At 35.0% G+C, this 24316-nt stretch overlaps 1 protein-coding gene across 3 annotated transcripts in view; it reads right to left on the bottom strand.

The window, feature by feature from the left end:
• LOC140155184 (uncharacterized) overlaps window positions 1-24316 on the bottom strand; it is a 256145-nt gene that overhangs the window by 156708 nt on the left and 75121 nt on the right. For all 3 annotated transcript variants that reach the window (XM_072177919.1, XM_072177918.1, XM_072177920.1), the window contains exon 2: window positions 8107-8279. In XM_072177919.1, coding sequence (XP_072034020.1) covers window positions 8107-8216 — 110 coding nt within the window. In that variant the 5' untranslated portion in view covers window positions 8217-8279. The remainder of the gene's footprint in view (window positions 1-8106; window positions 8280-24316) is intronic.

The following is a 24316-nucleotide window of genomic DNA, read 5'->3' as shown; positions in this document are numbered from 1 at the left end:
AATATGGGTCTGTACCTTTCCTACATTAAGGGGGTACTATACACCCCTGGCCAATTTTGTGCCTATTTTTGCATTTTTCTCAAAAATTATAGCGCATTATAGGAGCAAGGACTACAACTATTGCACTGAAAATTCAGCAACTCAATGCAAGTAGTTTTATTGATTTATTGATCAAATATTGGTTTTCCCTCATTTTTGGCTGTAACTCCACAACTGTTGTCTGTGCTGAAATGAAATTTTCAGTGCAGTAGTTGTAGTCCTTGCCCCTATAATCACATTTACTTTTACTAGTGCTTCAATAAATGCTTCACTATTATTAGTTGAAAAAAGATGTTGTGTTAACTAGCATCAATGTCAGCAGAAATTATTCACAAGCACGTAAAATTCTCTTCTTTTTTGCAAGCATTTAACAAAATGTATAAGAGTTTGAAATATGATCAAAGAAGCTGTGTTGATTACAAAATGCACCAATACTGGATGATGTTGTCTTGCCTAAAGTTGCCTATGAGTTTAGTGGTACCTACAAAATTGACTGATGTTTTAAGTTTAAGGGTATTTGGATATTGTCACCCGACACATTTTGGACAAAAGCACAATAAGATAAAACACAATCCTGAAAAGGGGCATTTCATGATTTTAGCATCCTCATTTTAAGTATGGTTTGATATATCCATCGAAAAAAAACTTATTTCTAAAATTTCAGTTGATTTTCGACATTGAATATGCAAGTTACACATGTATTACAGCACCCAATAGGCCACTGTGTGGTAATTCCTGACTATTGAAAGCCAGGAAATACAAATTGGACAATATCTTTGTCAAATGTCTGAATCGGCAAGAATGTTTTTGCACACAAACATTGTGTAGTCCTAATTTTTGATGGTATAAAAAAAAATCAACATTTTTGAAGTAAGTTGGGTAGATGAGGCTGTGGATCACAAACTGACAAAGTGCACATTTATTAGAAAGAATATATAATGCAGATAATGCAATAAGATTAGAACAACAAATTTGAATGAATGTATAACCTTTTTTTCTCTCTTATCACAAGGCAGCAATCATTTGACCTCACACTAGTTTCTACAGACAAAGCTACATTAAGCTTTGAATCCAAGAGGGAGGCAGCTGTGTTGCAGAAGGGTCTACCCCACAGGACTATCTCACAACCATGCTCACTGTAGCTCAGTAATATACCTGCTAATGCTAAACCACAAAGAGTGTAATTCTTACATTAAAATGAAGATTTCTGAGATGGCGAGCAGGACGTATTTTGATGTTATACTACAGCATGGAGGATGTGGGTATTTGAGATGCATGCAGAGAGGAAATGAAATGATTGCGGTATATGCCTCAAATGAAGCTTTCACCCTCTCTGGGCGAGGAGGGCAGTTGATGGATTCTTGTGTGCAACAAAAAAAACACATATGAAACTTGATATTTTTGTAACAAAATTATGCAGACACCTGATGTTTTTGTAGCAAAACTATGAAACTTGATGTTTTTGTAGTAAAACTATGAAACTTGATATTTCAGTAAGATGAAAACTGATACACATCAATAAGCTTGTCTGATGGAGTTTGTTGTAATTTCTTAAGAAAAAAATATTCCGGAAGAATATAGTGGCTTCATTTTGAATTATTTTAAATTTTTCTTTTATTTAGTTAAAATCAGTGTATGCCATGTACTTGTTTTTCCCAAGATACTTATTTTTTCAGACTTCTAAACCCTGACACCCAGAAATTTCTCATGCTGCATAATGAAATACAAAACAAAATTGAAAACTTTTTTACCATTTTTCAAAATCTGAAAGTTTGTAACATGTTTACAAATAAGCAAAGTAGAGACTATCCCAAATTATTTAAGAACAATTAAATACATTTCATTTTATAAACTTTTTTTTTAAATATTGGTAGTTGTTGATGTTTTCCATGCTGTTAATTAATGGTTCACATAATGTCTGTCACCTCCCTGTGGGTGGAAGATTGCAGCCATTTCTTCCGGGGTGTATGGATTTCAACTGGAATAGCCCATTTCTGTACATGAAGTTTTAATCACATAATGTCAAATGGTGTAATTTTCCAAGAGACTTCAGTTACCTCAGACAAAAACTGCTAATATCTCACATGTCTTGCCAGGAACACTATGGACCACAATGGCCTCATCCAAATGGCATAGTTCAATAACCTCAATTAAACAATCATAGTGCAAAATTTGACCTCAGGTTTCAGAGTATGAGTTTTTGTACCCAAATTTTCGAAGGTCATTCAATGAATGTGGAAATGTATTGGGGTTAAAGAACTGTGCCTTGATATATGAGCATGTTGTGGATCCTAGTGGAAGTGGTTCACTCAGTCAGTAATACACATAAATGACATATTCTAAGAAAGATATTGGCACTTGAATGACTCTTGTAATTTATCCATAAGAATATGAGCATCTTTTTCAGGAAAGCCTTTAATGGAATTTTTCATCAGTCCATACTCAGGATACTTCACCTGAGTGCCATACTTTTTGACTTCATATATTTTGATGTCCTGTTGATAAGCATACAGTTAGCTTGACTAAGATTGTAAGTGAACTGATACTGAGACGTATCTGTGCCTAATTTTAGTTTTAGAATTTTGTGTCAGAACAAAAATGTATGATTAAATGGACATTCAGAGATCCGTCAATCTCAAACTACACTGTTACCCACAAATTCCAATTTTGGGCACTTTTAGAATATTTACTAATGTAGATACCGTGTTTTCATGTCAAGAGAAACAAATCTGAATTCTTTATTCCTGTACAAATCCAATTCACCATAGAAGTGAGGATGTATAACAGGATTGACTACCATAGCAATAGATGAATACAGCTCAACTTACCGTACTTTGCCTAACCAGACAGTCCATGCCAAAATTGTTACTACACCTTTACATTTCATCGAATCTCTTTTTGATGTCTGTCATTTTGAACATCATACTTGAAAGATGTATGCTATGTAGAAACTTTATTTTGCAATTTCATAATTTGCATATTATTAGCATATTTGCAAGAAAAAACATGAAAATCAATAAATACCTATATTTTTCACAATTTCAATATTTTATTAGAAATTAAGCATGTAGGCCGTTTGTTATAACTTGATGAATGAAACTGTTAGACAGATTTTGATATTTTTGCTTATTTTTCCTTTTTTGCCCCAAAATGTGTAAAAATCACAATTTTTTGGATGACCTATATTTTCTTTGAATATTTATCAAATTTCTTAATTTAGGTATAATACAGTGCAGAAAAAAATGTCAAAAAAATCTGTTAAAACAGATTTCCAATAAATTGTTCCATTTTCATTTTTGGGTTAAATACTCAATTTTCATGCTTGCGGGATATTTGAAACATAAAATGAAAACATGTCCATTGCACTTTTCCTCGAGATGTACTATAATATCAAGGTTACGGATATATTATAATCCTTCTTATCTTCACTGATCCATCAGATACCTATTGTTATGAATGATCAATGAAAAGGTTCAGAACTGGGCTACTAATGGTCTTGTCAAGTATCTATAGTTATTTTCATGACTGTGTCAACTCAAAAATCATGCAAGGTCGAATGTAGGAAAAGTATGATCAGTTGAGCTGTACAATATATCACCCTGCACTACAACGTGCATGCGGTACCTATGCATTGAGACCTAAGATGTTGAAGAACAGGTATAAAGACCTGGATTGTAATTCTATAGAATACTCATATTATGCTGATCACTCGCACCTGTAAGATTAGTATCTTTGAAAAGAGCGGTATGGTATTCAATGCATGCTTGCAGACATACACAGGTGATGAGTGCAGCCTGCTTGTAGTGCAGGGCGATATAATATTATTCAAAAATTTTCAGTTTTCTTCATTTATCTACCATTTCAAGTGACTTCAGAATATTTTTTTGGTCCTCAGCGGATCCCTCTGACAGTCCCTTTAAAATCACTAAATAGTAGTGTCATTGTAAGGAATGGATACTACAGGAGGCCAATAAGAAATTTGTTGTTAAGTAAAATCTTATTCAAAAAATTAACATCCTTGCAGGCTATAATATGCAAAAAACCTGATGAAAATTGGATTGTTATAGTGGGAAACACAAGCCTTGGGTACAATACTAACCAATCACAAGTGCGTTGGCATGGTTGGATTCGCTTCCGTGTTACTCGTGCACAATTGCACACGCTGGCGTACATCGTGCAGTGTACGCAGAAAATCACCACGCTATGTCAGGCTGTCTTCATTCGATTGAAAATTCCACTATAGCTTTTAAAATCAGATTATTTTCTCAGTTGCTAAAATACAAAAGAATTTGAACACTTTTGCATTCCTCTGATTAATTAACTAATGGCACATTTTTCTTGCTTATGAATATAGTCCTCACTCCATTCTCTCCCCATTCCCTTTTTATTTTTCCTTTCACACTAAAAAGGAAGTTCTTTCTCCTGTAATGCATCCATCAATTTTCATGCATGTTTCTCCATTAGGTTTATTCTATACTGCCTCGCCAAGGTCAACTCTAGTATTAATAGACTCTTCTTCATTCAGTACCTCCATTGGGGCTATTCCATTTAAAATCCACACTACCCCTGTGGAAGATTTTGGAAATATCTTCCACAGGGGGAGTATGTTTTTCAGATGTAATTGGTCAGTGTTAATCATTTTGAAACTCATACTCCCACTGTATTACGGCTTTACCCATATCTTCCACAACTGGAGTGAGTATTTCAAATGGAAGTAACCCAATATTCTATTCAAAACTTATACTCCTTCTGTGGAAGGTTTTAAATAAATCTTGAACAGGGGGAGTGTGGATTTTGAATGGAATAGCCAATTTCTTCTCATCTTCCCTGCTCCAATCAATATAAATGGGAAATCATTTGATAGACAAGGAATTCTGCACCTGTTTCATCTGTTTCTTAATACTGCAATTCAGTCATGCAATTTGGTTTTGCAATAGAATTAGAAGCCCTGTTCAGACGGGCTTAGGGTTATGTTTGTATTACGCTAACACTAAATTACCTCTGAGGCCTCTGAGGTAGCTTTATGTAACAAGTATCATGTTAACAAACACGAAGCTTAATACAAAAGAAAAGATTTACCACCGAAAAATATCTGTGGTAGCGCACTAACACGATAGTGATTGCTACACGGAGCACTTGGAGTTAACGACCTTGAGGAGGGACCGTGTGAATAAGTATCCACAGTGTTACTGTCTGTTCAATTAGCTTAGATTCTTGAATTTTTAAGATATTTGAAAAAATTAAAAATAGCGGTCAAAGTCATCAAAGAAAAGTGTTAGCACAGCCTTAGACCTAACGTGATTTATACTTTTCAAATTCACAAGTTCAATTTAAAACCCCATTTCTTTTCAATTTTGCCTCATTTTAGGCAGTTACTTGGGTCCACCAAAAGGGTTCGCGACCTTTTTACAAATCGAGTGGGACGGTCCATTCTCAACTTAGGGCATAGACCCTATCCAATTTATCAAAACAATCTGTCACCAATCTGTCCTGCCATTTCAATTGTTATTCCGTTCCGGTTATTGGATAGGTTCTATAGGTGATGATGGTCCACCGGTTTTTGTTACGCGAAATTATATGGCGCGATTACGTTTTATGCATAACATTATTCTGAACATTATTTTTTCCCTAAACAATGACATTAAAATTATGGATTTCGTTCTTATTTCAACTGGTTTACAATGTAAATTGAGTTTTGTTTAATACCATCATTCCTTCCCAAGAATATCAGCATTCGCTTGACATTTTCAGATATAGTGACTTTACAAGAATTGTTTTCTGTAACCTGATTGTTTCATAATATTTTCTTGTACAAAAGTTCTTTTGTTTCCAAATGTCCTTCTCATAGTTTGTATATATTCAACAAACAAAACGAAATAACAAATTGAAAATAAATGTGTAGTTTTATAATAGGCCTATAGGCCTACACCTTCTCAGATCCATTCGCAAAATAAATAAATAAATAAATAAATAAATAAATAAATAAATAAATAAATAAATAAATAAATAAATAAATGAATAAATAAATAAATAAATAAATAAATAAATTAATTAATACGCAAGAATGTATTTATATAAGCTGGGCCTGACTTAGTTCAAAAATAAGAACGTAATGTTTCAGCAGTAGGATTTCAAACAATAGGCATACTGGCAAATATAGCTATTTTGCTGGACAATACTTCTTGATGCGGATGGTCGAATAAATACTATCTCAGCGCATTATGACATTCGTCCCCATTGCTCTAAATGGATTGATTCAAAAAAGTTTATGGTACCCGACGTTCTACGGCTTGTTATAAAAATATCGCGGGGAAAGACCAAAATTGAAAAGAAATGGGGTTTTAAATTGAACTTTAGAATTTGAAAAGTATAAATCACGTTAGGTCTAAGGCTGTGCTAACACTTTTCTTTGATGACTTTGACCACAATTTTGTATTTTTTCAAATATCTTAAAAATTCAAGAATCTAAGCTAATTGAACAGACAGTAATTAAATGATCACCTTGCAGTCACTACCTCCGTGTTACGCTAACTCAGAGGTAAGTTCCCATCTGAACCCTGAACAAGCCTTTCATGACTCACTTTGATATGGTCAACTGCATATGTCATAATTTCAAGCAAATATATATATATTTCTTGAACAACATTTCAAACTATCAAATTTTATTTTGATGGCAGTATATAGTTTTGCGATGTAAAAAAGGCAAATCAGACCATCTGACTTAGTCAACATCATATTTACATTTGTTGATCTATTATCATCTATTTCAGTGTGCAAATTTATTACTGAATATCAATTTTGAATTCAAGATTTCCTGTTTTTGTTTTGAAATCTGTGCAAATTTAGCACACATGATTCTATAAAGCTTAACTGTGTACGTAGCTGTCTGTCTGGAGGAAATGACCTGATTTTGCTATAAACAGCAGCGCTGTGATCTTGATGAAGTGGCTCTATAAGCACAATGTATGTAAAGTTATGAGTCTCATATCAGGTCCTAGACACTCCGGAGCTAGTTTGAGGACAGAAAATGTGACTCTTGTGCTAGTCTCCTATACAATCAGTTAATTATGTGGTCCTGACACTCGTCATTCATAACCGCATAGAGTCTGGCCCGAGACTAGGCAAATGTGACTCTTGCACTGTTCTCACATCGGTATAGGCAGTTTGCATGTTAATTGTACGGAGTGTCCTATCTCATAGTCTATATCTCTGCTCATATCCAGCAAATATACCTTTCTTTTGAATTTGGTCACATTTTGGTTGGTTTCATAGGCAATGTGCTATTCCAGTTGAAATCCATATACCCCCATGGAAGACATGACCTTTAATCTTCCACACATGGAGTGTGAATTTCAAATGGAATCATCCATTCAGGTAATCCTATTTGAAATTCACACTCCCTGTGTGGAAGATTAAATAATGTCATGTCTTTCATAGGGGATGTGTGGAATAGCCAAATGTCATTGTCGGACTATCAAGAGTAGTTTATCTTTCTCTTCTAGGTCTTTAAAAGCTGCCTTATGGCAAATCACACCAATTTTAACCTGATGATATCAAAATAACTATTTCCAAAATTGCCTCCTTCAGTCCGGATGGATCAGACTGCTTACATATGTGTCACGATCAAGGGAAATGAGTCGGATGTCGCTAATATTGATTTTGAGATATTGGCAAAGAAAGTGTTAAAATTCTTTTGTTTTATATTGTTTTCAGCGATTGATAAATTGATGTAACTTCACAAAGAAAATTCGTATCAACATGGGGTTTTCAGTTTCTCAAAGTCCTAAATGTCCTCTTATAGAAACATGTGTAAAACTCATTTTCAACCAGGGCCGACTTGTGACTCATTCCCCTTGATCATGTCACATATATGCACGATCACAAATCATTATCATCATTACAAGATCCTTGGCTGGTCCTGGTGAGATAATTCTCAAACTCTCTCATTTCATTTTCTAAAAAACAAATTATGATCAAAAGGGGAAATGTCTCTGCGATCATTTCACACAAATTACACCACAGAAATACTTATAAGCGAGTATACAGCGGCATATTTTGTCTACATACCTAATGCGCTGTTTCTCCTTCTGCCTGATTTGATAGTCCCTTTGTATGACGTCAAGAATCTGACGACATTCTGTATCCGACAGGTGAGACAGGTTAAGTTTGCGTCCCATCCTCTTAGCTTGCCTCTCGTACCAGGTGTATGCCGGGTCACTCTTGTAATAGTCGGGCCGCTGCTGTAAAAACAAAATATGGAGAAGAAGATGAACTAGAGCTACTGTGGCTCACGAGCCACGAATGTCAGGCGGTGATTGATTCTGATTAGTATCGTTTGACCTTAGACCTCGGGTAAACTCATGCTATACTCTCCAAGTGTCAAGGATCATTTTCTGCAAGTTACAGCTCGATTGGAGCAACTTTAAAATTTACCTGACCTTTGACCTCGGATGACCTTTGCGGTTTTATACTTTCCAGGTGTCAGGGATCATTGTCCCCAAGTTACAGCCTGATCGAGCAACTTCAAATTTGACCTGACCTTTGACCTCACATGACCTTTTGCGGTTTCATACTCCCCAAGTGTCAGGGATCATTTTCCCGACTTACAGCCTAATTGGTGCAATTCAAATTTGACCTGACCTTTGACCTCACATGACCTTTGTGGTTTTATACTCCCCAAGTGTCAGGGATCATTTTCCCCAAGTTACAGCCTGATCAGAGCAACTTTAAATTTGACCTGACCTTTGACCTCACATGACCTTTGTGGTTTTATACTCTCCAAGTGTCAGGGATCATTTTCCCCAAGTTACAGCCTGATCGGAGCAACTTCAAATTTGACCTGACCTTTGACCTCACATGACCTTTGCGGTCATATTTCAACATTCGACTTACCGCCCCCCCATTATTCACCATTATTGCGTCATCTGTAGAAACTATATAGTGGGAATTATTGATTTTCATAAATGCATCATGGGAAGGCATGATGTAGTTTTAGCCAAGATATCACCCGGTACCCCCCCCCCCCCAACACACACACACACACCTATTAGCCATCAGTGAAAATTATATAGCTGTTTATATCTAACATACAGGCATCACATCACACGTTACACTCAAGATATGTAACAAAATTGGCATCTGAACATACCTCAGTTTGTTTCGTGTGAATCGCCCACTTGCGGTTTCATACACCCCAACTGGGCTGTTCAAGTTGAAATTCATACAACCTCTCCGGAAGACATTATCTTAATCTCCCACACAGGGAGTGTGAATTTCGAATGGGCCTACCTGAATGGGTGATTCCGTTTGTAATATTCAATCCCTGTGTGGACGATTTAAGTCATATGTCTTGCATGACGGGTGTATGGATTGCAGTTGGAATAGCCTACTAGACGAAAAGTTACACGTTTTGATGTATGGATTACAATTGCAGTTGCAATAGCCAGGCGGCGAGTGGCATTTTCCACACGGTTGACGATGGAAATTTACTGAATTTAGAGAATGCACGGCATTCACCACCTGGCAATAGACCAATTCTGACGAAACTTTACACGTTTTGAAGCACAGACAGCAGAACCATTGTCTGTGGTTATCTCTTGTTTATCAAAACACTAGACTAGATGTCTCCATGTTGTTATTGCCCCTAACTGCCTATCAGCCAAATTGCTGCCTCTAATGATAGCTGCTTCATTACATTTCACAAATATTTTCACAAAATGACCCCTATCAAGCCTTACATGAACTTTGACCCCAATCTGTGGTACAACTTATTTGAAGCTTGGGCCAGCGGTTCTTGCTGACCATGTTTGGTGGTCATAGCATGTCATTTAAAGGAGCAGTAGCATTTTTGAGATTTTCACAAAATGACCACTAATAACCCTTATGTGACCTTTGACCCCTATCCGTGTTGAAGTTATATTAAGCTTGGGTCAGTGCTTCTTGTGGCCAAGTTTGGTCAAAATTGGTGCAAGCGTCTGGCACTAGTAGCAATTTTTGGTTCTACTAAAGAAGAAAGAAAGAAAGAAAGAAAGAAAGAAGATTTGAGAGCTTCACAGTATATCAGGCGGATAAATCCGCCTGACATAATGAGGAGATGGATGGAGAAACTGGATTACACATACATTAACTTATATTTGGAGAGAGGCCAAGGCTTGTATTGATGACTAGATGCAGCCCGGCTACACATAAAGCACTTAACCCCATGAAAACTACCTGCCGATTGGACAAAAAGAAGTTTTCATTATCAATTGGACCAATTAGCAACATTGTTAGAATAATTTCACCACACAAAAAATGGGGGGGGGGGATTATTTGCAAAGCTCCATTCTGATTGGTGATTTAAGTGAAAATATCATATAATTGACCAATCAGTGGCAATGTTAGATCGGCAGGTAGTGCTCAGGGGGTTAAAGTCACTAACGATTCTTGCGAAAACACACAAATATTTGATTTTGTAACAATTGACTAAAAATAAAGAAAAAGTCTGTCACCAGGTATTTTTGTGATATCAATGAATAAGAAAATACCACTTAGTGCCCCCTTAAAATAACATATACACCAAGGTCGGTATGCACAAAAGAGTTAGACCAGGTCTAAAGTTAGACCGGGTCTAAGTTGAATTTAGTTTTACTATTTAGTTTTTACTATTTTACTACTTTACTATTATTTTCTGCCAATAGTAGCTAGCAAATTCTAAAGATTTTAATACAAAGTTCAAAAACAATACAAAATAACTTAAGCAAATGTAAAGGAAAATGTCCTTTATCCCGAGAATAAATTCCATTTAGACCAGGTCTAACTTTAGACCCGATCTAAATCTTTTATGCATATATGGACCCTAGGGTGCAAATGCAACTATAGCTAGTCACAATAAACATATAAACATTCATATATTCTTTAATTCAACCAGTAAATCAGTTACGGTATATCACTACAAGAATAACTTGATGCCCTACAACCTACATTCAGGACTCCTTCCTCCCGTATGCCCCAATAATATTAAAGCAGACATATATTGGAAGGCCTCTGTCTTCCCCTTAGACATGTCTGCCCCCTCACCCGAAACTGCAATAAAGTTATTGCACTAAGATCCATGTCATCCTATAAATAAACAAACTCATGACATCTTATATTGATCTTATATGACATATTTGCAATAGAACCCCAACAGCAACATAAAAACTGTATGTTTAAGCATGATCCTTGGTTGAGGTAAAATAAGAAGTAGTACGGTGTGTCCAGCTTTCTGTGACATGATGACAACTTTTAGAAGCCTGTAGTGATGTCAAACTCCTCCAGGGTATCAAGTTTTGAAATCAAATATACAATGGTGTTGGTGAAAGCAATATTGTACAGAATGGGCAGGTCCATACGGAGGGATTTTTGCTTAAGCAATTCTGTTCTCCAGCAAAAACTTAGGGGAAATCCACTGTGTGAACTATCTTCAAAATTCTGATCCCTAAGTTTATCCCCAAGAAATTGAGGGGATTTTGCAATTTCTCCAAGTGATCCTTGAGTGCTACTGCGCCATGAGAACAATTCATTATGCGATTCCGAAGTACAGACCTTAACCTATGACCTTCGTTTAATTATATTCAATATGGTTTAATAATTCAATGCACCACTAGAGAGGTCTCAGTAAGCTTCTGGTTGTAATTCATCAGCCATCACAAAATCCACGAATTACAGTCTATAATGGAGTCGTGTGGACACACAGTTTAGGGATTGACCCAGGGATCGCAGTTCTCAAGTATGCCAATCCTTAAGAATTCTATAACCATCTGAGCACACCAACCATCTTGACAAGACTGGACAGTAGTGAAATGAGAGACAATGAAAACAATATTGAAATGTATCTGTCCGCCTGTTTTTGGGAGCAAGGACTTTTATCTTGAAAGCTACTATATGAGATGTATTTTTCATTTTGGTCATCTTTATCATAACAAAATACTCTTACAGGTCATACTACTGTATGTAACAAGATACCTTTATATACTACGGTTGCTTTGTGGTGCCCCGAGGTTCTATTCTTGGACCTTGTGCCTTGATGAGGAAAAATATCAACAACAAGGCAAAATTTGAAATTTAAAGCATTAATTTTTTTCTTCTTGTTCAATATTTACTTAAATTTTACAAACGCAAGTTGCAATATGTGGGTCATAAAGTACCTTGGGTTATATTTCATTCCTATAAAATTCTAGTAACACAGGAAGTATTTTGCTTTATGCAATTTGCTTTAAAGCTTACATAGAATGCTACTTTAAAATGCTCCATCATCACATTCTTGATGTATAGATTTGTCAGAATACAAACCATACAGTTCAACTTATACATGTGTATTCAGACTTCATAAGGCTCAAATCAAATGATACCTTGAAACTCTCCTTCACATTTTAAGTACATGGCTCTAACAAAATACAAACCATACAGTTCAACTTAAGCCAAAAAAAAACCAAGTTTGTTTCCTGTAGTGCGCGCGCATTTTGTTTTGACAGCTTATTTTGCACATTTGATTTTTTTGCTTAAAAAGGAGAAAAAACCAAAAAAAACACAGAAAATCACAAAAAAATAATATAAAACACTACTGGAGAAAACAATTACACATTACATAAACGCGTGTAGTGAAAAACTACTGGAGAAAACATCACACATTTTTTTTTTTATACCTTTTTTAATTTACAGGTTGAAAGGGGATCATAAAATCATTCTTGAATATGAAGAAATATGGTTTTTTTGTGGGTGTCGGAGAAACCCATTGTAAATTCCTATTCCAATTCACATTAAAAAAGTTGATTTCAAGGCATGGATTTAAAAAAAAAACTTTAAAAAAACCCCGCATTTCGCATTTGACTTTTTAGACCTGCTACAGGAAACAAACATGTTTTTTTTGGCCTTATATTCAAACCTATAAACATTCCATGCACATCTCTCTAGTCTATGCAATGACAACAAATGCAAATGATATGCAGTAAAAAAAGCCTAGAACTTGAAATGTTTCAAATTATCTCGCTTTAGAGCCTCTATCAAGCTATAAAATACCCCAATAATATGCAATACAGTGTCTCAATGCTATAATGGAGACTTCACACGTCATCTCAGCAATCACAATCAGTTAGCAACATCCGCTCTAGACGGTAGACACCACATGTACTGTGAATGAGTGTTACAGAAAGAAGATTCAGAGTGACTTAAGTTGAAATTATTTGGTTGAAAATTAAGACTGACAGGGATCCACCTGGTTGCATCATGTGCCATTTAAGCAGAATAACATAGCAGAGAGGAGTAGAGAGAAATAATCTAGCTTCAAATCTTATTATATGTTATCTGTCTGTGTATAAATTTAAAGGTGTAGATGTACATTTGATTGTCTACTTTATATTAACCCACATATTATTCTGTAACATGTTGCAATGACAGAATCAGTACAGATTAAGTAGTGTAGGTTTTTTCAGTCTCAGTCAGCATGGGGAAGTGTAAACCAGCATTATGAATAAAAGAATCAAATAATATCTCTTGTATATGCAACTGTGTGGTTCATCCTTTTCAATTTAGTTGAAAATATTTTTTTACAGGTACCCAAGTTTATAGGATTTCAATTCAGGTTTAGGATAAAAATTTAGGGTTTTAGGTTAGAATCAGAATATTAAAGCAAGAAGCAAAGGAAACAAATCGCTGTGTGATTACAAGAAGTTGTATCTGCATTTTGATATTTTATAGAAGCAATTTTGTTTTTCAATTTGCTTACATATTTATTTTTATGTGTTAATTATTGAATAAAATGTTAATTAATTGCACCTAAGACTGGTAAAATAGCTCAAAATTTGTGCATACATCTATATGTTCATAATTCATAACCAACTTAATTTTGCCAGAAATGTCGTCACAGGATGCAAACGAATGTCAGCATATACAGTATTTTTTCCTTCCAATTTGGTCAATTATGTTTTAATTTCAACTATGCTTAAATTCTAGAAAGCTTCAATACTAACATAATACCATGTCATAATACATCGTAGACCTATATATTCTGTATAATAATGCACACTTGCTCAACCTCAATGATTAAAAAGATTCTTTCTTACATACCACCCGCACATATATCCTGATGTGTGCAGTACGTGACTTGTAAGAAAGATTCAAATACCTTAATGTGGGCTTATATCTTGATAGACCAAACCTCTACCAGACATATAATGAATTGCAACTTTGACTGGAAGGAATCTTTCATGAGTAACAAAAAAACAAAGAGTTTGCAGCACTGATGCAATCCTATTAAACTTGAATTATCTAGCATCAGCAGACTAAAGGAAAACATCACCTGACATCGTCATGAATTGACAGATATGTGGTACAGGCCTAGCCTACAACAGGCAATGCTGATAGACACAACTGTCTATTAGCTAGTGTTTTGGTATGGATTGGAAGCTAGGGCATAAAGTATATAAAATAAACTTGAATGAATCTTGCGGTTATTCTTTAAAGATTAAGAGAGCAATATTATAGTGGTTAGTGACAGAGTGAGTAAGATACAGACAGACAGAATGACAGACTTACAGACATAGTGAGAGATAAAAGAGAGAGGAGAGAGAGAGAGAGAACAAATAGCGGGGACAGAGAGGGAGAGAACAAAAGAGGGAGAAAGATAAAGAGAGGGAGGGAAGAAGACAGACAGACAGACAGACAGACAGACAGACAGACAGACAGACCACCCAGACAGACAGACAGACAGACCACCCAGACAGACAGAGACATTCTTACAGTCAGTCAGTCAGACAGACACCCAGGCAGATAGGAACAGAGAAAAAGAGCAGATAGAGGACACAAGAGAGATAATAACACACACTCATGTGCCTTCATACATTGGGTATCATAAATGGTTTAGGCTGCAATTAATAAAAGCAATAGTTTGTACTACAAGTAGAGATAAAAAGGTGCTCTTTCCATTGCCAGGTTTACCAAGTTTTGTAGTAATATTTTGGAGTAAAATTTCAGTATGCGCTTGCATGAAAGAATGTAAGTTTGATTACTGGTTTGTGTAGAATGGATGGATGGATGGGTGAGTGTGGATTGATGGATGCAGGTGGGAATTGGTTGCTGTCCACTAACCCCCGCCCACACATATATAATTGGAGCTTAATTTGTGTGTTATACAGTCCTGCATCTATGTGGATATTATACAAATTCTGATCTTTATCACATGTGCCAAAATATTCATTAGGATATGGCATGGGCGTCAATCCCGAGGGGGACATGTCCCGCCACCTTTCGGCAAAATGACCAATTTTTGGTTCTTTTCAGCCACGTCGATTGCCCCCCACATTTCAAGGCGAATTAACAGTAATGCACTGTGGTATGCAGTTTCTTGGTGTCATATTACTGACTTGTTAAATATCATTGTTGCTGTTTTGTTGAAATCGTCATCATCATTGTTATCAATTGCAATTTGGTTGATTTTTAAACATATAAAAAGCAGTTATCACAAAATCAACCTTATCTTCTTGTAGTGCCTGTTTTTACAAACACTTAGGCCTACCATGCTTATGCTGCAAGGTGCTTTTACTCTTATCCAGATCAATACAAATCAAACAGTGTGTTCAAAATATGTAGCCACAGATACTATTACGCAGATATGCATGTCTGCTTTATATTTGTTTTTCAAATGTGATCAAGTATAATTGAGTAAAAGGCTGGTCCTAACACCCACCCACTCACAAGTACATTGGTTGCATCTAAATTTGATTTCATGTAGGCATGATTCCTTAGTACAAGCTTGACTGGTAGCTACCAATTTCATTCAACATATTTAAATACTTGAGTTTTGTAAGTTTTGCTTCACTTTGTATTTCTCATAAAAAACACTAAAATGTTGCACAAAATTTATTTAAGCAATCTTGTGGCCCATAAGCAGAACTCAAAATTAGCTGTTAGACAATAACATAAAATTTAAATACTTGAGTTTTGTAACATGGTAAGTTTTGCTTCACTTTGTATTTCTCATAAAAACACTGACATGTTGCACAAAATTTATTTAAGCAATCTTGTGGCCCATAAGCAGAACTCAAAATTAGCTGTTAGACAATAACATAAAACTTTTTTTTTTTTATCTTTAGCTGATAAATCATAAATATGGAAATTAAAAAACAACAAGACTAACCCTAAAATCACAATTGTGAATACAATAACAGAGAACCTAAATCTGAAACAACTGTATAAAAATGATCTGCTTTAGAAGCTTTTTGAAGAATTAATAAGCCTCAAATAACTATCAATAGACAAAAATTGGAAAAAGGTGAGACTTTGCAATATATGTATTGTTTAGGTTCTTGATTCCCATATTTCACTGATCATATTTGCACATGCTAAAAAACAATATTATAAGTATTTGACAAAACTGTGTTTCCCACATTCCCATCAAATCTTATTTTAAAATTGCACATTGAGTATTCCTTTTAAAATCCACACTACCCCTGTGGAAGATTTTGGAAATAACTTCCATAGAGGGAGTACGTTTTTCAAATGTAATTGCTCAGGGTTAATCATTTTGAAACCCATGCTCCCCATGTATTATATGGCTTTACCTATATTGTGAATACAATAACAGAGAACCTAAATCTGAAACAACTGTATAAAAATGATCTGCTTTAGAAGCTTTTTGAAGAATTAATAAGCCTCAAATAACTATCAATAGACAAAAATTGGAAAAAGGTGAGACTTTGCAATATATGTATTGTTTAGGTTCTTGATTCCCATATTTCACTGATCATATTTGCACATGCTAAAAAACAATATTATAAGTATTTGACAAAACTGTGTTTCCCACATTCCCATCAAATCTTATTTTAAAATTGCACATTGAGTATTCCTTTTAAAATCCACACTACCCCTGTGGAAGATTTTGGAAATAACTTCCATAGAGGGAGTAAGTTTTTCAAATGTAATTGCTCAGGGTTAATCATTTTGAAACCCATGCTCCCCATGTATTATATGGCTTTACCTATATAGATATCTTCCACAACTGGAGAGAGTATTCAAATGGAAGTTACCCAATTGTCTGTTGTATTAAAAAATTATACTCCCTCTGCTGAAAACTTGAGCTAAATCTTCCACAGGGGAAGTGTAGATTTTAAATGGAATGGCACATTAATGTCTCCTGTTGTTTTTCTCCCTGCCCTTTCCTATCTCAGGATGAACTATCATCAGGATAATATGATACAGGATTATCTAAAAAGAAGACACGTAAACATGCAGACTGGTTATAATCAGCCCACGTAACCAGGCTTGTTTACAATGTATCCATGAGGGTGAGGGTGACGACTTATCCTGATCTGATTAGGCTGTAGGGTTTAAGTGGCACACAGATTTCTAACAATATTTATATAGAGTTTGTTACATGCTATCAGATTGCCCCTGTTTATCACAGATATAATCAGAATCAGTTCGCTTTAGTTCACAATAATTATACTCTCTAAATGCTAAATATAAAGAAAATAAAAGGTGATAATTTACTCTAAAAGAGTGCCTACATTACTCCAATGGAGTGACACAAAAGAGTGCATATTGAATGGAAAAAAGAGTGAAAATCACTCTAAAAGAGTGAAAGTCACTCTGGAAAGGGTAAATATGGAGTGTAACTCACTTTCAACAGAGTGAAAATTCATTCCATGTAGTGGTTACTATAATAGGCAATCAATAAAATAGTGAAATTCCACTCTTGTACATTTCAAAAAGAAGTTCTCCTGAAATGGCTTTTGATCTGATTCCTGTGGCTTGCTAAGTGGTGGTTTTAGGGTTGCTTCAACCCCGGTGTTTAGTGCATAATTAAGCAAAATTAGCATATTTTGGACACATTTTGGCCACTCATCCCCCACTTATTTAATCTGGGATTGAATATTTCTAGGCATGTCCCTGAAAACTACAACTGCACAGTACAGTGATAGATTGAAGGCAAAGGACTGGTTTATGGCAGTCAAGAATGACACCCTACTCTTTTAGAGACTGACTGCAAAATGCTAAGGTGTACAGATTCTCTGCACATGTGACAAATGGCTTAGCATCGAACCAACATCAAATCTATGTTACTCACCCATGTGATAACCCTATAAAGCAGTCAAACTGAGAAAGAGAGATGCAATAATTACTATCATTTATTTTGCTTCAATTATGTCAAATTCCCATCAATGCTAAATTAACTGTCAATAACTGTCAAGATATTGGGCTATTCCATTTAAAATCCACACTACCCCTGTGGAAGATTTAGCTAAAGTCTTCCACAGAGGGAGTATGAGTTTTAAATAGAATAGACATCTGGATAACTTCCATTTAAAATGCTCACTCCATTTGTGGAAGATAGAGGTAAAGCCATAATACAGGGGGAGTATGGGTTTCAAAATAATTAACCCTGACCAATTACATTTGACATTCATACTCCCCCTGTGGAGGATATTTCCAAAATCTTCCACAGGGGCAGTGTGGATTTCAACTGGAATAGCCCATTGACTTTAATGAAGTATGTCAATTATCCAAGACATCAACAAATTAAATCCCGGTATGGTGTTATATACTGGATTCCCAATTACCCGCAGCAATAATTATAAACAAATGATTCTGGTGTTGCTGCATAAGATGTATTCGTAGTGGGTCACGTATCTCCTTGTTTTCCTGGAATACGAAGCTACATTGAACGTGGACTTGCCAACTCATTAGTTTTAGTGTGGGAAACTTGATAGGAGGCACACAGGTATTTCTCACTAGGAATTTGAGGTACTTTGGATGCTAGGCTATTTTGTTTTGTTCTTATATTTCATTCATGAACTGTTAGTGGTTTTTATCAAATTCTTTTGATAAAAAACTCCATTTTTGGCGTACTTGGAGATACTAGTAACAACAACACTGTATATAATAGGGGAAAACATATATTAATATTCATATTATTTATTTGAATTACCAAAATACAAACAATATAATGGTGATATTACAAGTAAATGGTTAATTCAGGAAAGAAAAATTGATCTGTAAGTCCAAACACAGAGTGCTTTCCTTTCCTGTTATAATGAATTAAGATTAATAATGAATTAAGATAAGAATACTAGCTATTTTGTTCATAAAAGCAAGAATCCAACATTGTCTTTGAACACTTCAGGTATATTATATTGTACAGAACTGAAATGGATGTTCTATTTGGTTCTATAAAATCTCTTTTTATAATATTTTGGATGAGAAACTGGTAACTGGTTGCAAGTTGATGCACCTTATATTGTAGCAGCATCAATACACAATGTGTTATCTACAGTAGATAGCAACCTTGCATTACACTATACCACATAGCAAGTCAGTTATTACAAAATTAATACATTTTCCAATTATCATATTTGACAACCAACAGACATTGTGTGGTTTCATTCAAATATATTTTGAATATTTAAAGAGAGTCAAGTTCTTTGTCCTCAGCAAGTCAATGACCGATCACAACCTACTATAGTACATCACAGACAGTAATTTGCATAATTAAGAAACAGAACATTGAAAACAATTCATCCTTTTCAGACTAATAAGACTAATGAGAAACACTAACGAATCAGAATGGTTTCACTGCACTTATTTCTTATTGTTTACCATGATTGCATTATTACGTCAAACAAAAATTATGATGTAATTGCAATTAAATGAAGAGGTTACTGCATCTCAAGATGACATCAGCAATACTTTTCTGCCTGTTAGTTACTGAGTTCATTGCTACTATTTGTTATGTGTGCATTTTGCTATTTCAAAAAAAACAGCAGCAATTTTGCTACAAGGAGGCCTCCTGGAGGACAGAATTTTATTACAATGAGGATGACACGGTCATGAGTGAGGTTGTATTTCATACCCTCTATAGTAGTTTGATGAGACAGGTGCCCTGTTCCATCCTTGACACATCTTAGTATAAAGTGTGCAGACTTAAAATTGACTCCTCATATGACATTCACTTAATTGCTTTTCCACTGAATCATACCTGTTGGCCTCACAAATCACATCCTATTTCGGGCCTCAAATCACATCTTATTTTGGGCCTCAAATCACATCCTATTTTGGGCCTCAAATCACACCCTATTTTGGACCTCAAATCACATCCTATTTTGGGCCTCAAATCCCATTGATCCTATTCTGGGCCTCTTGGTAATTTTCAGAACTGATTAGAGAGTGGGTAAATGTTGATGCTTACACGTAGAGTGCACTATTCCAAACCCACAAGGCCCCAGTATACTTCCTTCACATGATATTCTATGCAACATATCCTGCATGTTACTTCCTTGCGTACAGACATTAGTATGACCTGCGATATATTTTCTTCAAAACATCCTGCGATCATTATTGTAGCTATACTGCCATAGATATTACATTATCAATCAGATGGACAGATATAGGCAAACATGTATTTACTGCCACACTTCACACTCGAGTAACCTACCTAAGTCAATTCCCAAATCTATACTGAAGTGAGTTGCGGTCACCAAACTAGATAATAATCAACAAAGTAATAAACACACAACAACTTCACCGATGTCATAATAATTGTGATGTTCCTTGTAATATCCGGCTTTACCTGAGTCTCTGTCGGTATAAGATTTCCACCGTTTATTGATTTGAATACACCTTAAACATATTTATGGTGTTAAATGTCAATATGAATAACACACACAAATCATACTTAGTTAGTTCAACCATCTCTAGTGCGGTGTTACCGACATTTGACTAGGCAAATACTTATTTTGCTTAGAATCAACTTAAAGCATCCTCAATGTAAATATTTCAAATATATCATAGGCATAAGGAATGGTCTAGCTTCATAAATATTTGCTTTGGTTTGCAAGAAATGAAATGCACACTGCCTATATTATCAATAGCAATAAAACAGTTTTGAAGTTATTTGGTGGAACATGCTATCTACCGATGATATCAAAGTAGCATTATAGCTTTATCATAGGGAGTTTGTCATACAACATGATGTTAGCTTATACTTTCAACAAGTAAATTTTATCTTTTCTAGCAAAAGCAATCATTAATGTATTGTTTTATGAAAATGTGATTTACTGTCAACTTCAAATATGCAAAAACACATTGCCTTTGAAAATTGAAATCTTAATTTTGAAGTTATAATGGATTTAGCGGCCATTTTCTGTGATTTCTTCTTCTTTATATTGTAAACTATAGTTTGTAAATTCTCAAATTGCCTAGCAGACATTATATTAAGCTGGAGCCAACCACTAATATAATATGTTGGTGAAATGCTATCTACTGTAGACAGCACTGCAACTTCGCTCTGTAATACGTGGAATCATGGATAAAATATCTTGCAAGTTGATGCACCTTATATTGTAGCAGTATCAATACACAATGTGCTATCTACAGTAGATAGCAACCTTACATTACAATATGCCACAGTTATAATTTTATTTATTATAACTTGTTATTGGTCTACAAATTTAATATCCAGGATGGAATGTTATTAACCATCAACATATCATATTTTGTCAGTGGCATTAACATTCATTCCTATGCTCCAGTCAGTGACATTAACATTACAGTCCTATATTCCAGACATGTGTCTTGGTAGTCTAGTGAAATTAGCATTTGAGCACATAATAGCCACTGGAAAAAATGGTATGTTTGTGGATCGAGCCATTCTACAGTGAATATTCTTCTTCTTCTTATAATGTACAACATACACCAAGGTGCAGATAAAAAATCTGCCAGAGATCGCTAAGTGGACGCTTCTGCAATAACCCCTGAGGTATGTGCATCTAACCATGACGGGGTAACCAGCACATATATACCGCCACTCCCCCTGTGTGGCAGGTAGTACTGGGTTACGTTAAGTAGCATGAGTATGCATTGGACCAAAATGGCAGAATAATATATATAATTTCACAATGAAAATATTACATGTATACCTAATATGAAAATATAACATCACATTGGATAGTTGACATTTGATGCTGATATCTTAACTACACATTTCTATTCCCCTAAATCATTTAATAAATCGGTCAGAGCAACACACTTAATATTGCTGATTGAAGCAATTAACCCTAGCAGGCAAAATTACTTCCAATCAAGTCGTAATGACGTCAAAACAACACAGACAGTTAGTTGTTCTATATCTTGCGTTTTATTTTGGTTGGATACAACATTTATTCTAAATGTTATTATAACATTAATGAAATGGAAATATGTTAAAAAAGCATTCATTCACAGCCATGATATAACAATAAGAGGTTGTCTGAGATCTGCCGCCGGGGACTTAATTATTATAAACTAAAAATAGAGCGTATAATTGTTTCCATATTTCCTACCTATTTAGTCAATATTGCTGTAATATTAGCGACAAAATGATGGAGGCCTGATGAAGTGTACAAAGATGAAATATATGATTATCATCCTGCTTATATTCAAATTCCTGCTATTGAATTTTGCATACATTGTAGGATGCAAGGCTTGTCATTGGGCTATTCCAGATGAAATCCTTACTCCCTATGGAAGACATGACACAAGGGTGTATATTTCAAACGGAGTCACACATTCTGGTAACTCCATTTGAAATTCAGACTCCCCATGTGAAGATAAAGGTTATGTCTTCCATTTGGGGTGTAAGGATTTCAACTGGAATAGCACATTTTGTTTCCCATCATAATTTTGCAATTTTGATCCTTTGCTTGAACACTACAATATTGCGTAAAAATCTTTATTCAGACTTGTTGCCAGCTAAATTATACCGACTCCTATCATTTACATCTCCTGTGGAAGGCCCCAAAAGACTCATATCCATGACAACCTGTACCTCTCAAACTGATGACAGTTCATCTTCGTTTAAATCTGTTCTTGGCACAAAGTTTCTAATAAAAGCATGTGTGTACTGATTTTGTTATAGTTAGATTAATTAACTTTGCTCAAAATCTTTCTTTCCTTTCAATTAAGTTTTTACAATGAGTACTCCTTTACATTCTTTCTGCCTTACAAGATCATTAGTGTTAGACTAACACTATGAACCACAATAGCCTCATCCCAATAGCATAGTTCAACAACCTCAATTAAACAATCACAGTGCAAAATTTGACCTCAAGTTGCAGAGTATGAGTTTTTGTACCCAAATTTTCAGAGGAATTCAATGAATGTACAAATGTATTGGGGTTAAAGAACTTTGTCCTGATAGATGAGCATGTTGTGGATCCTAGTGTAACACATCAGTATGAAGCATAGCATTTCAAGGTGGGTGAACCGATCTACCACATAATCTCTCAACTTTCTCCACTGTTGATGAGATGTTAGTATCATATGCTACATTCTAATTTTCGTTGCTCATTAGCATTCTAAAAATGAATGCTCCACACGCTTTATCTCCAACGAAATCATGACAAAACTGATGTTTTATCTGACAAAAATAAAAATGTAACCATTTATATACTATAGTTATTTCAATTTAGACTGAGAAACATTCAACATAGTACAACTGTTCTGTGTGTTGCTCACCTTAAGCTTATCATATGCAGAATATTCAATCTGACAAGATTTTAATTATGCAATTTTGATCCTTCATTTAAAAACGGTTTCTCATTTTCCCCACATGCATGCTGTGGATGATATTTGATATTAAATTTAAGTTTGAAGGAATCCTAAATAATTGCATCCCCTACCTTTAAGCAGGACTGATATACTAGTATTTAAATGTATGTGACACAATCCTATCAATAAAGGTGAATCTGCAATTGTGAAAATTTAGTTATTATATTTTCATTATTTAATCGGCTAATAGCATATCTACCAAAAAACGTTTCAAAACGTAAAAAGCGGCCAAAGTTTAAAAAATCTTTCCTGTGTGGCTTTTCACCCTTTTTTTAAACTTGGTCCCATTTAGTAAAGTAGTATTAACATGAAGAATGAGTCCTAATTTTTACATGCAACAATGTACTCTTATAGGTTTAAGACTGTTCGAAAGCGGTGCAATATGACGTAGGCTACCGTATGTATTATCAAAAACATTTCAAGGTTTATGTTTTATTATATTGCGTGATCATAAAGAGTAGTAGAGTATTATATATACTTAGCAACTTGACTGTGTGTCAACCTGCTACATATAGGCCCTACATCTGTACATAAGGCGCAGAATCGCATATGACGATGAAGAATTTAACAAAGTGAGTATTTGCTACAAAATACATTATAACGTCTATCTGGAAAAAACTTCAATTACACACTAACATTAATTCATTTGCTCTACAAACATCTTACCCAAGAACTCAAT

This window comes from Amphiura filiformis, chromosome 6, assembly GCF_039555335.1.
Source record: "Amphiura filiformis chromosome 6, Afil_fr2py, whole genome shotgun sequence".
NCBI lineage: Eukaryota > Metazoa > Echinodermata > Ophiuroidea > Amphilepidida > Amphiuridae > Amphiura > Amphiura filiformis.
Note: the sequence above shows the minus strand (reverse complement) of the source record. Positions and strands in the feature narration are given on the sequence as shown.